General features: G+C 31.9%; 1 protein-coding gene across 1 annotated transcript; it reads right to left on the reverse strand.

Moving 5' to 3' along the window:
* Positions 1 to 3,192: 3,192 nt before the first annotated feature.
* Positions 3,193 to 6,648, reverse strand: LOC142555048 (DDRGK domain-containing protein 1). Its single transcript, XM_075665694.1, has 8 exons — positions 6,365 to 6,648; positions 6,074 to 6,182; positions 5,025 to 5,131; positions 4,606 to 4,707; positions 4,361 to 4,522; positions 4,039 to 4,095; positions 3,713 to 3,749; positions 3,193 to 3,557 (listed from the first exon to the last, which is right to left on the reverse strand). Exons 1-8 carry the CDS (start codon positions 6,482 to 6,484, stop codon positions 3,352 to 3,354), a joined length of 900 nt encoding a protein of 299 aa, XP_075521809.1. The 5' UTR covers positions 6,485 to 6,648; the 3' UTR covers positions 3,193 to 3,351.
* Between the last annotated feature and the right edge of the window lie 8,287 nt (positions 6,649 to 14,935).

Below are 14,935 nucleotides of genomic sequence, written 5' to 3' on the forward strand. Positions count from 1 at the left end.
TGAAGATGATCATACTGTTGAAAGCTTAATGATTATGTATCGCGTTATTGTTTTTCTTGCATACTTCCAACTCTTCTTATATAAGTTGTCATTCCAACGGTCGGAAAGAGATGAGTAACGTTAACCTGTAATACTTCTAACTCTTCTTATTTGTATGTACTTAGTGATTGTATATGTATGTACATTGGACAATTCAAATTATGTGTTTTCTATGATCCATTTTTTAATATCAAATAGGTCTTAGTATTGAACATTTGAAATTATTTGTTTTTTAAGTTTTACAGTTGTATGATAGTCAAATTATATGCAATATTTCTGTCAGTTATTTGGCTTTGGATTTTTTTCTTAAAATTTCATAAATAGTTAATATATATATATATATATATATATATTAACTATTTATGAAATGTATATATATATATTAAAAATTATAAATCAAAAGATCACATGTATTGAATTTATAAATTTGTCTGAGATATAATTTTTAAAAAAAATGCTTCTATTATCTATTTTTAAATTTCAAATAAAACTTCCATAAAATATGTGATACGATGAAACTGAATGTTTAACAGTTTTGTCTTAAATTTATATAGTATGAGAGCTGATTTTGAAACTGAAGCTAAGAAATTATTTTAGTTTTTATTTTGTTTTCATTTTTTTTGAAAACCATGGTCAGGTTTAACTTTAGACCCTTAACGCCTAAATCTTAAACTTTCTTAGTAGATGTTTCCAATACTACTAAATTTTGTTTATTGAATTTATAAATTTGTCCGATATATATATTTTTAAAAAGTGCTACCAAAATCTTTAAATTTCTTATTATAATTAACTCTCTAAATTTTTCTATCAGATTCATATTTTATGATATTATTAATAGATTAACATTCCTAATTATTTATATAAATTATACTAAATAATTTATTAAATTCTTTACTTTCAATTCTTGGTTAAAAATAATAAAATATATTAGTATTACATTTCATATTATAATATTATTATACACTTATCATGTTATTGTATTATTGCGTATAATTATTTTTTTCTTATACCTTCTTGTGATACTATAATTTATTACTAATTAGAAACTACGCTAAAATATAATTATAAAATTGCCTTAAAATCATAAAATAACATGTCTACATTAGAAAGATAAAATATTTAAAGGTAGTATAAAAATGGATTATTTGACAAAATTAATATAGGAGTTACATTTTATTCTTAAAGTTATATCAAATATTATAATCAATGTATATTGTATTGATAATTCATTAGCATTTATTCGACTATTAATTATATATTATGTATAATTATGCTACTAATTAATTACATATTAGGTGGAATAAATAAAAAAATATGATATTTTATTTTTACACTTACAATAATTAGAACTTTATATATATATCTTTATTAAATTTTTGGATTTGTATTGACGAGGAGGTCATTTTTATCTTTTGACAATTGAAAAACATGGCAAATGATCTACAATTTTGTATGTATATAAATAAAAAAAAATATTTTTATTATCAAACATAAATTCATTTTTAATGCATAGGTTTCCCATAAATTGTGTAAAAAAAATTCATGCAATTAATCTAACAATACACAATTTAAGGGGATAGTAGAAAATTTACAATGAAAAACTTTGTTATTCTTTTTATACTTTTATAAGTGTAATAGTTAAATATATATTCTTTTAATATTTTTAATAATTTTTTAAAATTAAAAAATTTATTTTTAAATTATTTTTTCTTAGATTTATGTATCAAGAAAATGTTATTTCTCTAATATATTTTTATTATCAAATATCTATTCAATTTTTATTTAACATTATTTTCAAAGTTTCTGATGTTGTAATTTTCTATTAAAAAATAAAAGCACTATTATAATCTTCATGTATTTAATGATTGTGTAGAAAATTTTCATGCAATTAATCTAACAACAATTTATGAGAATAGTAGAAAATTTACAATTAAAAACTTTGTTATTCTTTTTACACTTTTATAAGCATAATGCTTATAAATGTTAAATATATATTCTTTTAATATTTTTAAAGAAAAATATAATTTTTAATTAAAAAATCTATTCTTTTAATATTTTTTGTAAGAATTATGTATGAAGAAAATATTATTTCTCTAATGTATTTTTTATTATCGAATATCTATTCAATTTTTATGTAATATTATTTTCAAAATTTCTTATTTTACAATTTTCTATTAAAAAAATAAAAACATTATGATTCTCATGTGTTTAATGAGTTCAAAAAAATAAATGCATCAATTAAATAAATAATCAATACATTACAAATTAAATATCTCAAATTTGTCCCTAAATTTTATATACATTTTCCACCAATGCCCATGCAATGAATACAAACAATGCACAGTTTTTGGGCAATGTAGTAAAATTACAATGCAAAAACTGTGTCAATCATATGTACTTTTATTGATACATTGTTAGAATATAAAAGGAAATGTGAGATGAAAAATAACGATTTTGCCTCGTCATCAACAAAAATATATATATATACACATGTGGAATAATAAAAATTAGTTATAGTATCTTATTTAACTAATAAATAAACTTAGCAATGATATAATAGTAAATTTATTAATATTTAAAAACTTAGACGGTGAATCTTGCAACTTATTTGGTCCATTGTTTGTATGACATTTACCTTATTGCTTCGTAATTATTTTTCTTAACGTGAATTTGTATTGCTTCCAAAGGTGTACAACAAATAAATAAACTTAGCACGAATATAATAGTAAATTTATTAATATTTAGAAGCTAATCACATATTCAAAATGTTAAATCAAACAATCTTATTAAGATCACATAATGTTTGATTAATAATATATCAACCTTATTATCTATACCATAATCAATCATTTATTTATCTCATCACTCGTACCAAACACACCGTCGGAGGATTATTTTTCATAAAAAAACAGGTTTATTTTGCTAACTATCACTATTTCACGGAAGCCAGTTTCCCGTCAATGACCCAGAATTTATTGAAGTTTTGAGAAAATAGGGAGGAGAAAGATGCAATTGAAGAAACAAGTCACCCAACTATCCACGACACCGGCCAGACAGGACATGCGTCCCACTAAAATCGAGACCAAGTGATTGTAGTTATAAACAAGAAATGGCAGATAAAGATGGTTCATACCCATTGATTAAAAATTAAAAAAAGAAAAAACTCAGGACAGAAATTCATATTTATGCGATGCGAGTCCTCTCAAGGACAAAGTAGATTCATCAGAGCCAACTATTTATAAAAAGAGTAAAATGAATCTTTGTCTTCTCTAGTGAACTACATCCGTCGAAAGTTGCATGATACTCAAGTAATCAATCGAAAGTTACCTCCTCTATGATGCTAATATCTTCTATTGACTGGGATTTTGGTTCCAAATCTATAAACTGGTTAGACATACTAGCAAGGTGTGAAATGCTGACTCTACCTTCACGCTTGATGTAATCAGCTACAGCTTTCATTTCTTCCAATGAGATGTATATGTATTTTCCTCTATCGTCCATTACACCAGATAATCTTCCTGAGAAATTTTAAAACACTCAAATTGGGATTTTTCTGTAAAGGAGAACAAAACTTTGATGGCCAGATAAAGTGAATATACAAGTTTCTATCATGTGTGGAAATCAATGCAAAATGTTGGTCGTGTAACAAGAACGAGAGGAAAAGAGTAAATACCCATATCTTCTAGAGAAGTTATCCGATTGATACACTCCTGCATCCAGAAAATGATATCACGTGAGAAAAGCCAACAAAGACAACTACTGTGGCATCAGTCCAAAGTCCAAACGTTTGAGACAGTAAACCTTTTTGTCGTTTTACCATGAAATGAAACATGCAAACAGATCTGAAATCAACTTTTAAGTGACCATAACATGTGACAAGTTAGTTTTTCTTTATTTAATTATCCAAATTTCAAATAATTGTGTTGCTTCAATCAGATAAAAATATTGCCATCTTCAGATGTCTGAGAAAGGGGTAAAGGAAAAGGATGCAAGAGCTACCTGAGTTCTCAACTTAAACTCCGCAGCAATATCCTCTAGGGGAACACATTTATGCTTCTGAAAATCAGATGAAAAAATAAGGAGAACCGCATCAGTTCCTCTCCCAATCAAATGTGATTCTCATATATTTACATCATATCTCCAAATGATTAACAGCTATGAATGTCAGATAGATGCATGAAATCGAAAAGAAGAGGTCATATACCTCAGATCAAGAAAGCTGACATCCACACATTCATAATATCACGCACTTGAAATTATAATAAAAAAAGGTGAGCCTTAATTATATTATAAAGAAATAAATGGGTCACACTTAAACAACCTTGATGTATTCAACAAAATCAAACAGCAGACCCTGGCTTCCATCCTGCACTTCATTTTCTGTTGTGCCTTCAGCATCAACAGAAAATTCTCCTTTCCACTTATCAAACTCTAACGCAGCAACCTCTTCCTCCTTAGCTTTCTGAGCTTTGGCTTCTTCTTCCTGAATGCGTGGTGCTCCAATTTTTACAATTAATCACAGTATTTTTTTACATAATCTTGTAAAAAAAACCTCGATCAACTAACCAGCATCTGTTCACGAGCTTCACGCTCCTCATCCTTCCTTCTCCTCATCTCTTCATATCGATCTTGTTTTGATCTCCTTGAGTCTTGTGCAGCCTCATCAGCCTAGGAGATATTAAAAATGATAAGACGTCAATATATGAGAACATGAAACATTGATGCTGCCAGAAATACAAGAAAATACAGGACATTATACTGAACATTGGAGGCAATCATCATATTTAAACATAAAGATATACCCAGCATAGCATATTGGACTTACTATGAAATAAAAATATTTCCAGCATATATGAGGTTCAGCATTTAATTTTTCTGCTTTGATATTTTAATTGAAAAGCAAGCAAGAACATTTTGTGAGGTTCAATACATCTCATAAACACAAAACTAATGCAGCGCAAAATCAAGAAACGGAGAACTTTTACCTGGCGCTGTGCTTCACGCTCCTGCCGTTTCTTTTCCTTTTTCTTTGAAGCTTTAGCAGTGTAGTATCCATCAGCAGCTGGTTCGTCGTCACTTCCATCAAGAGGTTCTATATTAACGTAAAGTTAAAACCTAATTTTCATTATTTACAAACAAAGCTGTAAACTGGAAAAAAAAAAAATAGGCCCTTCTCCTGACTCCCTTGCCAGATAGTAATTTAAGAACATTACCTGTTTACAAATGAAACAGAATCTTTACAAAAAAAACTTTGGCAATTTCAAGGATGACAATGCCTCCAGAAAGTAAGGAAAAAGAAACAATATCATAGACTCGTTATGGCAAATATCTCATGCCTTTTCTGATCTTTATACAAGTGTGAATTTACATCTCAAGGAAAACAGCACACAAGTCCTTAAATTCTAGAAAGGACTCTCCAGAAATTTAGATATCTAGTCTATTGCTCTCTACATGGCCCATGCCAAACATTCTGGAGGCCACAAGCCAAAGTTATGGTCCCCATCTAGAAGAAACCTTCACCTTTCAGCACTTAATTGATTTGTTAAACTTCACAATTCAATTGGAACACCATAGTGAGTCGGATGGATTCAAATTCACGATACAAAGAAATTAATGGCCAACCTCCAGATAAAATAATACCAACCTTGGATTCACCAACCATCAATGTTGATAAGTATAATAAACGCTGATAATCAGCCCCAGATTAGCATCATCAAACAAAAATCAAATCCAAACTGAATGGTAGTGCTTTGTGAGAAAAATATTTTGTTGGCAAGGGTGCGTAACGGCACTTCAAGAGAAATTCCATAAAAAACTATAATATGCTGTTTAGTAAAAATGCCAAAACTACCGAAGAGATTAGACAATAAAAAATAATAAAAACTAGGTTGGATAAGCAAGCCGTGTCCTAAAAAATGCGTTTCGTCTGACAAAGATCGAATTTCCCACTAAAACATGGAAATCAACACCAAGCCAGAAGCAAAATAACAATTTAAAACGCAAATAAAGCCTAAGAAAAAGCAAAGGAGAGAACCTTCCACAGTTGCAACGGCTGATGATGTGCTGGCAGCAGAAGCAGCCGGCCTTCTGCGCATTCGGCGCGTATTCCCACCTGCCCTCATCACTCTTTCCCCTTGTACATTCTGTAAGAAATGTAAAATGGTGATTTAACGGGAAAAAATCAACATGATTCAATACAAACTCCAAAGAGCTATGAAACCACAAATTCTCCACAGAAAAGAGTCATCGCACACAGATACTACGAAAATCCTATAAATTAATCATAAAATCCAGTAACATGCAACTTAATAAAATGAAATTGCACCTGAGGCTCTTCTTCATGCTGATGAGAAAGGCGAGAATCAACACGGCGTCTCCAGAAATAAAGAGGGATCAAGGATAGAACCATGAACATCATCAGTATCGCGACTAAAAATTCCTCCATTCTTCCCCTGGTCACTCAGAATTCAACACAACAGAAAACAAAGAAGCGAAGAGCAGATTTATCATGAATTAATCGAAAGGTGAATGATCAAGATGGTCTGAAATCCCAGCGCACAAAACGAGGTGAAGGGTTTTGGGAGTCTAGAGATCAGGAATTTTTTTGTCCTTTTTTATATAAAAATAATAATTGTTGAAAAATATATTTAAAATGTGATTATTGAATATTTGAATGTTGAATATTTGAATGTTGAAAATAAGAGTTGTAAATATTGAAAATTAGTGTGTGATGATGTAGGTAATGATGTATTTTATTTTTGGATTATTTGTAAAGATTTTCTATAAATAGATCTCTCATTTGTGAAGAAAAACACAATTGAGTAGAGAGAAAAATATTATAAAGTGTGTAGTTTAGTAAATTTTGAGAGTTTGAGATTTTTACTTTTTACCATAAATTTTTACTTTTTCACAACACGTTATCAGCACGAAGCTCTAAAAGTCCTACATACTTTTCCAAGCTCCAAACAGAAGAAAAAGGTAACAAAAATAATTATATTTATTTTACTGTTATTTATTTATTGTGTATTTATTTAATATACAATATAATGTTATTATTAGAAATAATAAAAATAAATTTTTCATAAACTTGTTATAAATCCTGGGAGGATGTTAAGACGACATCCCACACTCCCGGTAAGGGATACGACAAGTATAAAAGCCTATAAGGTTTTTAAACAAAATAAATTATGACACTCATTATAATATTATGATATGATATACATAATTATTTAAACATGTCTAATATTATATATATCATATTATTATCATAAAATTATACAAATACATACCTTTATTTTTTTTGTACCCCAACGGTCATAAATGGTAAACAACGGCTATTTTTTGCCCTATAAATATGATCTCACAAACACATTCCATCACTCCAACTTTCTCTTCTTCTCTAAAAATTATTCATCATCAAATTTTTCGAAGAAAAAAGAAGATGGCTTTCTCAAGGTTATTTTTAATTATTTTGGTTATCATACTCACGAGTCTTTTATTTATCGGAGAATATCCTCCTCGTGTGTTTTCTTTATTTTTACAAATACTTGTACTTGTTGTTTATCCGTTACTTTGTATTGCAATAATTATTAACTAATAAAATACATCGTAATTTTTTAGTACCACCATGTCAAATTTAACAAAGCTCGAATTTGTTGCGCTCGACATCACGGGAAAGAATTATATGCCATGGACTCTAGATGTAGAAATGCATCTTGAGTCATTGGGTCTAAGCGAGACCATTAAAGAAAATGGCATATGCACGTCACAAGAAAAGGCAAGAGCCATGATATTTTTGCGTCGACATCTCGACGATGGATTGAAATGTGAATATCTGACTGAAAAAAATCACATGGCTTTGTGGAAGGGATTAAAAGAAAGATTCGAACATATAAGAGAAGTTATACTTCCGACCGCCCGGGATGAATGGAATACATTGAGATTCCAAGACTTTAAAAAAGTCAGTGATTACAATTCGGCGATGTATAGAATAATCTCGCAATTAAAATTTTGTGGACATGAGGTCACAGAATCTGAGATGCTTGAAAAAACATTTTCCACGTTTCATGCATCAAATATTACTCTACAGCAACAATATAGAGTACGTGGATTCGCGAGATATTCTGAACTCATCGCCTGTCTTCTTGTGGCGAAAAAAAACAACGAGCTATTAATGAGAAATCATTAGTCCCGACCCACTGGATCAACAGCATTTCCAGAAGTAAATGCTGTAAGTAAAAATGAATTTAAACCTGGAAACCAAAATCAAATTCAAAGACAAGGTTTTGGTCGAGGTCGAGGTCGAGGTCGTGGACGTGGACGTGGAATTGGCCGTGGTCGTGGTCAAGGCCGTGGTTTTGAAAATAATCGAGATAGTTATTTTTATAACTCATCTCAAAAGAACGTCCCAAACCATCCACAGAAAAGGCATCATGAGAATACAAGTGTTAATGAGAAGCACTCAAAAAGATATGAAAGTTCTTGTTACAGATGTGGTACTCCAGGACATTGGTCCAAAGTTTGTCGAGCCCCTGAGCACCTTTGTAAACTTTATAAAGAATCATTAAAGGGGAAAGAAAAGGAGACCAACTTCACTGAACGCAGTGACCGTTTGAGTGATGCAACTCATTTTGATGCTGGTGATTTTATGAATGATTTCTCTGGAAATGATCAATATGTTGGTGGGATAGAAATGAACAATATTGATGCTGCAGATTTTCTCAACGATTTCTCTGAAAATGAACAATATAATGGTAGAATATAAATGTACAATAATCTATTTTTCATGTATTCATAGAATAATGTTTTATTGTATAATTATGATTTGTGTTATATTTAAATATATATTGCAAGTAATTTATTTCATTGCATATTTTTTTGAAGTTCAAATATGGAAAATGCTATGAGCAAAGCTGAAGTTTGCATACCCGATAGTGGTACAACGCACACTATCCTCCGAGATAAAAGATATTTCTTGGAACTAAAACCAACAAAAACAACGGTGAATACAATATCAGGTCCTGTAGACTTGATTAAAGGATGTGGTAAAGCACAATTTTTGTTACCTAATGGTACAAAATTTTTGATCAATGATGCTTTATATTCACCACAATCGAAAAGAAATTTGTTGAGTTTTAATGATATATATTCCCATGGGTATGATACTCAAACAATGAATGAAGGGAATGAGAAATATATGTGTCTTATCACATATAAATCAGGAAAGAAATATGTGATTGAAAAACTACCAATGCTCCCTACTGGATTGCATTATACACATATAAGTCCCATTGAATCAAACATGGTAGTTGATAATTCTTCGATATTAACCAATTGGCATGATCGATTGGGACATCCTGGTTCAACAATGATGCGAAGAATTATAGAAAATACACATGGTCATCCACTGAAAGACCAGAAGATCTTTCAGAATAATAAGTTTCAATGTAAAGCATGTTCTCTTGGAAAACTTATTATAAGACCATCACCAGTCAAAATCCAAACTGAATCACCAATGTTTCTTGAACGTATTCAGGGTGATATTTGTGGACCAATCCATCCACCATGTGGACCATTCAGATACTTTATGGTATTGATTGATGCCTCCAGCAGATGGTCACATGTATGTTTATTATCAACTCGAAATGTTGCATTTGCAAGATTACTTGCTCAAATAATAAAATTGAGGAATCAATTTCCCGATCATACAATCAAGAAAATTAGACTTGATAATGCTGGTGAATTTACTTCCCAAACTTTCAATGATTATTGTATGTCTATGGGAATCATTGTTGAGCATCCTGTTGCTCATGTACATACACAGAATGGATTGGCTGAATCATTGATTAAACGTCTGCAAATGATTGCTAGACCAATGATAATGAAAACAAAGCTCCCTATTTCTATATGGGGACATGCAATTTTACACGCTGCTTCATTAATTCGCATCAAACCAAGTGCATATCATAAATACTCCCCATTGCAGCTTGCATTTGGTAAAGAACCAGACATTTCTCATCTGAGAATTTTTGGATGTATGGTGTATGTGCCTATTGCACCACCGCAACGAAAGAAAATGGGACCTCAAAGAAAGGTTGGAATTTATATCGGTTATGATAGTCCATCAATCATTCGATATATTGAACCTCAGACAGGCGACGTGTTCACAGCACGTTTTGCTGATTGTCATTTTAATGAGGAAATCTTCCCAATGTTAGGGGGAGAACAGAAACATACCGAAAAAGAAATTACATGGTATGTATCATCATTGTTACATCTGGATCCAAGAACAAAACAATGTGAAAAAGATGTACAACAAATTGTACACTTGCAAAGAATAGCAAATCAAATACCAGATGCATTTGCAGACACAAAAGGGGTAACTAAATCATATATACATGCTGCAAATGCCCCTGCTTGAATTGAAATTCCAAAGAAACAAATGGAAGATACTCATGATGTCATTAAACGCCTGAAGCGTGGAAGGCCAGTCGGTTCCAAGGATAAAAATCCTCAAAAAAGAAAATTCATAGAGAAACACGATGATCACAAAATAAAGAATGACGTTTCTGAAGAAACACATGATGATCACAAAATAGAGAATGGTGTTCCTGAAGAAACACATGATGATGAAAATGTTCTGTCAGAACCACAAACTGACGAGAATCATGAAATCTCTATCAATTATATTAATACTGGAAAAATATGGAACCGAAAAGATATAGATGAAATTGATGATATATTTTCTTATAATGTGGCAATCGACATCATAAATGATAACGAAGATCATGAACCAAAATCTTTTGGTGAATGTAAAAATCGGCAGGATTGGATAAAATGGAAAGATGCCATCCAGGTTGAATTAAATTCGCTAAATAAACGTAATGTTTTTGGACCTATAGTCCTTACACCTGAAGGTGTAAAACCTGTTGGATACAAATGGGTTTTTATTCGAAAGCGAAATGAGAAAAATGAAATAGTAAGATATAAAGCTCGACTTGTTGCACAAGGTTTTTCTCAAAAGCCTGGAATTGATTATGAAGAAACGTATTCTCCTGTGATGGATGCAATTACGTTTCGGTATTTGATTAGCTTGGCGGTATCTGAAAATTTAGAAATGCGTCTTATGGATGTTGTTACAGCTTACTTATATGGATCACTTGATAGTAATATATATATGAAAATCCCTGAAGGATTTAAGATGCCTGAAGCACAAAGTTCAAAACCCAGGGAATGTTATTCTGTGAAATTACAAAGATCATTATATGGGTTAAAGCAATCAGGTCGAATGTGGTATAATCGACTAAGTGATCACTTGATGAAAAAGGGATATGTAAATAATTCAATATGCCCTTGTGTTTTCATTAAGAAAACAACATCCGGATGCGTAATTATTGCTGTATATGTTGATGATTTAAACATCATTGGAACGAATAAAGAAATTCAAGAAGTTGTGTCATACTTGAAGGAAGAATTTGAAATGAAGGATCTTGGAAAAACCAAGTATTGTCTGGGTTTACAAATTAAACAAAAAGAATGTGGAATGTTTGTTCACCAGACAAATTATACAGAGAAGATCCTTAAACGTTTTAATATGGATAAAGCAAATCCTTTAAGTACTCCAATGGTTGTTAGATCATTAAACATAGAAAAGGATCCATTCCGTCCATGTGAAGAAGATGAAGATATTCTTGGTCCAGAAGTACCATATCTAAGTGCCATCGGTGCCCTTATGTACCTTACAAATTGTACAAGGCCTGATATATCTTTTGCCGTGAATCTGTTGGCAAGATTTAGCACATATCCAACAAAGAGACACTGGAACGGAATTAAACATATATTCCGTTATCTACGAGGAACGACAGACTTGGGACTTTTGCATTCAAAAGATGCTAATCCAAGTATAATTGGTTATGCTGATGCTGGATACTTATCTGATCCACACAAGGCACGTTCCCAAACTGGATATGTATTTACTCGGGGATGCACTGCAATATCTTGGCGTTCTCAGAAACAAACGCTCGTAACAACTTCATCAAATCATGCCGAGATTATTGCACTACATGAAGCAAGTCGTGAATGTGTGTGGTTAAAATCAATGACCCAACATATCCAAATTTCATGCGGATTATCATCTGATGAGAAGCCTGTGATACTATATGAAGATAATGCTGCATGTGTTGCTCAAATGAAAGAAGGATACATAAAAAGCGACAGAACTAAACATATTCCTCCTAAGTTCTTCGCATTCACTAAGGAGCTAGAGAAGAATAAATATATTGATGTTCGTCACATTCAATCAAGTGAAAACTCATCAGATCTCTTCACAAAGGCACTTCCTACGTCAATATTCAGAAAGCACATATATAATATTGGGATGCGCAATCTACGAAATTTGTGAAGAATTGTTCGTGTCAACATGAGGGGGAGTTTACGTGACTGCACTCTTTTTCCCTTACTATGGTTTTTATCCCAAATGGGTTTTTCCTAGTAAGATTTTTAACGAGGCAGTATAAAAACACGTAATGAAGACAATCATTATGATCATCATCACAAGGGGGAGTATTGAAAAATATATTTAAAATGTGAGTATTGAATATTTGAATGTTGAATATTTGAATGTTGAAAATAAGAGTTGTAAATATTGAAAATTAGTGTGTGATGATGTAGGTAATGATGTATTTTATTTTGGATTATTTGTAAAGATTTCCTATAAATAGATCTCTCATTTGTGAAGAAAAACACAATTGAGTAGAGAGAAAAATATTATAAAGTATGTAGTTTGGTAAATTTTGAGAGTTTGAGATTTTTACTTTTTACCATAAATTTTTACTTTTTCACAACAATAATATATTTTTTTAATTATTATTATTAACTCAAATAAAAGATTTTCACATAAAACTATTTCATAAAATTTTTTGAGTTAAAAAAATAATATTTAGTAGATGACCAGAATACTTGAAATCAGAAAAAGTTGAGAATCCCATCTCATATGATAAATTATTTCCAGCCCTAAATATACTAAACATGAAACAAACCACATATGTTACGATTAATGAAGCAATTTATGATTAGTGAAGCAAACATCGAAATAAACATGAAGCGAACACATATTCAATTTTTTAACGTGCCTTGAGAAAATCCAAAAGGTCAACATAATAAGCTGCAAATCACATTGATCAGGCAAATCACATTGATCAAGCAAATCACACTAGACAAACTCATACTCAAGCTAGAAAGGCAAAAACAAAAAATCGAACACCTGAGTTCTTGATAATTATTCGTTGTTTAAACTACTTTTGAGAATATAGATAAGAGAACCACTTGCATATTTATTTATCATTTTCTTTATTTAAAAATGTACCACAATCTTTTATTTTAATAAATTTATAATTCACATATTATTAAAACCTTCTATATTTTTATAACATTCTTGAAATTTCAAAATTTCCATTGTTTTTATATCTTTATAGAGTTGGTTCTGGATTTATAAAAAATAAATAAATTATAATAAAAATGGAACTTTATGTATAAAGATGAATTGTCATGTTTCCCATTTCAAAAGCCAAAGGATGATTTATAACGAAATTCAGCCACATACCAATGGTACTCTCCTTCTCCTTCTTCCATTCTTCTCTGCCCAAAGCCACAGCCGCAGCTGCATCCACGGTTGCCGCCACTCCGATACCCAACATGTCAGCAAAAGTGTGGATGCATTTAAGCATATGGTTTATTGAATTGGTCGAATGAAGCATCTTTGAATTGTCAAATTTCATATTTGACGGTGTATTTTCAGAAGATGCGTTTTAAACGCGTCTTCACAAGGCTTTATAAATAGAGCTCCCCTTTCATTCTGAAATTATCTTTTCTTCGAGTTTTCTCTAATTTTATAGCATTTGTTGTGAGGTGTAGTGAGTGAGTTGTACACCGTAAAATATTATAGTGGAATTCTTTACATCTTGCCTATGATTTTTATCTTAATAATTTTTAGGGGTTTTTCACGTAAATTTCGATGTCCAGTTTATTTTTATTTTCAAATTTTATTATCTCATATTACCGTAAAGTGAGAAGAACAGAGCAGACTGATCATCACCTCCTCCTCCTCTTCTGCCACTGTTGAATCTCCAGTGAAGAAAAAGCATTGGAAAGTGGGTCCTGGTCTCATTGAATCCTCTATCCCAAAATTGTCGAGCAATAGTAACAAGAGAACTGTAACGCCCCAGATTCGACGACTGTCCTCGCTGTATCAAAACGGGTCTTTCCAGCGTGCTTATGTCCTCACTCACACGCACCCCGGGAAACTTCCCAGGAGGTCACCCATCCCAAAATTACCCCAAGTCAAGCACCCTTAACTTTAGAGTTCTTATGTGATGAGATACCGAAAAGAAGATACACCTTCTTGATATGAGTAGTACCAATCAAATCTTTTAAGCCCTCTTCAACTGTACAGTCCATTACATTGAACAGTCTCAGAATCCCTCTCATTCCCGTGTGGGTCGGTTCATTTATATTCCCTCCACCTAGAAGCCTGCCAGAAGCCGCTCATTGTCCGTTCAACCTCATGGCACCGGCGATCACCCCCCGCCCTCTTCGGCCCCGGGCCACACATGCCCACCAGCTTCCGCTTGGTTCGTCCCCGAACCACACCGTACTAAGAGAGATCGGCTCTGATACCAACTGTAACGCCCCAGATTCGACGACTTGTCCTCACTGTACCAAGACGAGTCTTTCCAGCGTGCTTATGTCATCACTCACACGCACCCTAGGAAACTTCCCAGGAGGTCAGCCATCCCAAAATTGCCCCAAGTCAAGCACACTTAACTTTGGAGTTCTTATATGATGAGCTACCGAAAAGAAGATGCACCTTCTTGATATGAGTAGTACAAATCAAATCTTT

This window comes from Primulina tabacum, chromosome 9, assembly GCF_025594145.1.
Source record: "Primulina tabacum isolate GXHZ01 chromosome 9, ASM2559414v2, whole genome shotgun sequence".
NCBI lineage: Eukaryota > Viridiplantae > Streptophyta > Magnoliopsida > Lamiales > Gesneriaceae > Primulina > Primulina tabacum.

Bases quoted from the DNA above. Each gene is read 5' to 3' on its own strand.
- LOC142555048 (XM_075665694.1), bottom strand. From the start codon at position 6,484: ATGGAGGAATTTTTAGTCGCGATACTGATGATGTTCATGGTTCTATCC. The intron at 4,708-5,024 runs GTAAAAGTTCTC...AATATCTCCTAG, and splicing joins AGCGTGAAGCACAGCGCCAG to GCTGATGAGGCTGCACAAGA. The intron at 4,096-4,360 runs GTTGTTTAAGTG...TCTGATTTTCAG, and splicing joins ATTTTGTTGAATACATCAAG to AAGCATAAATGTGTTCCCCT.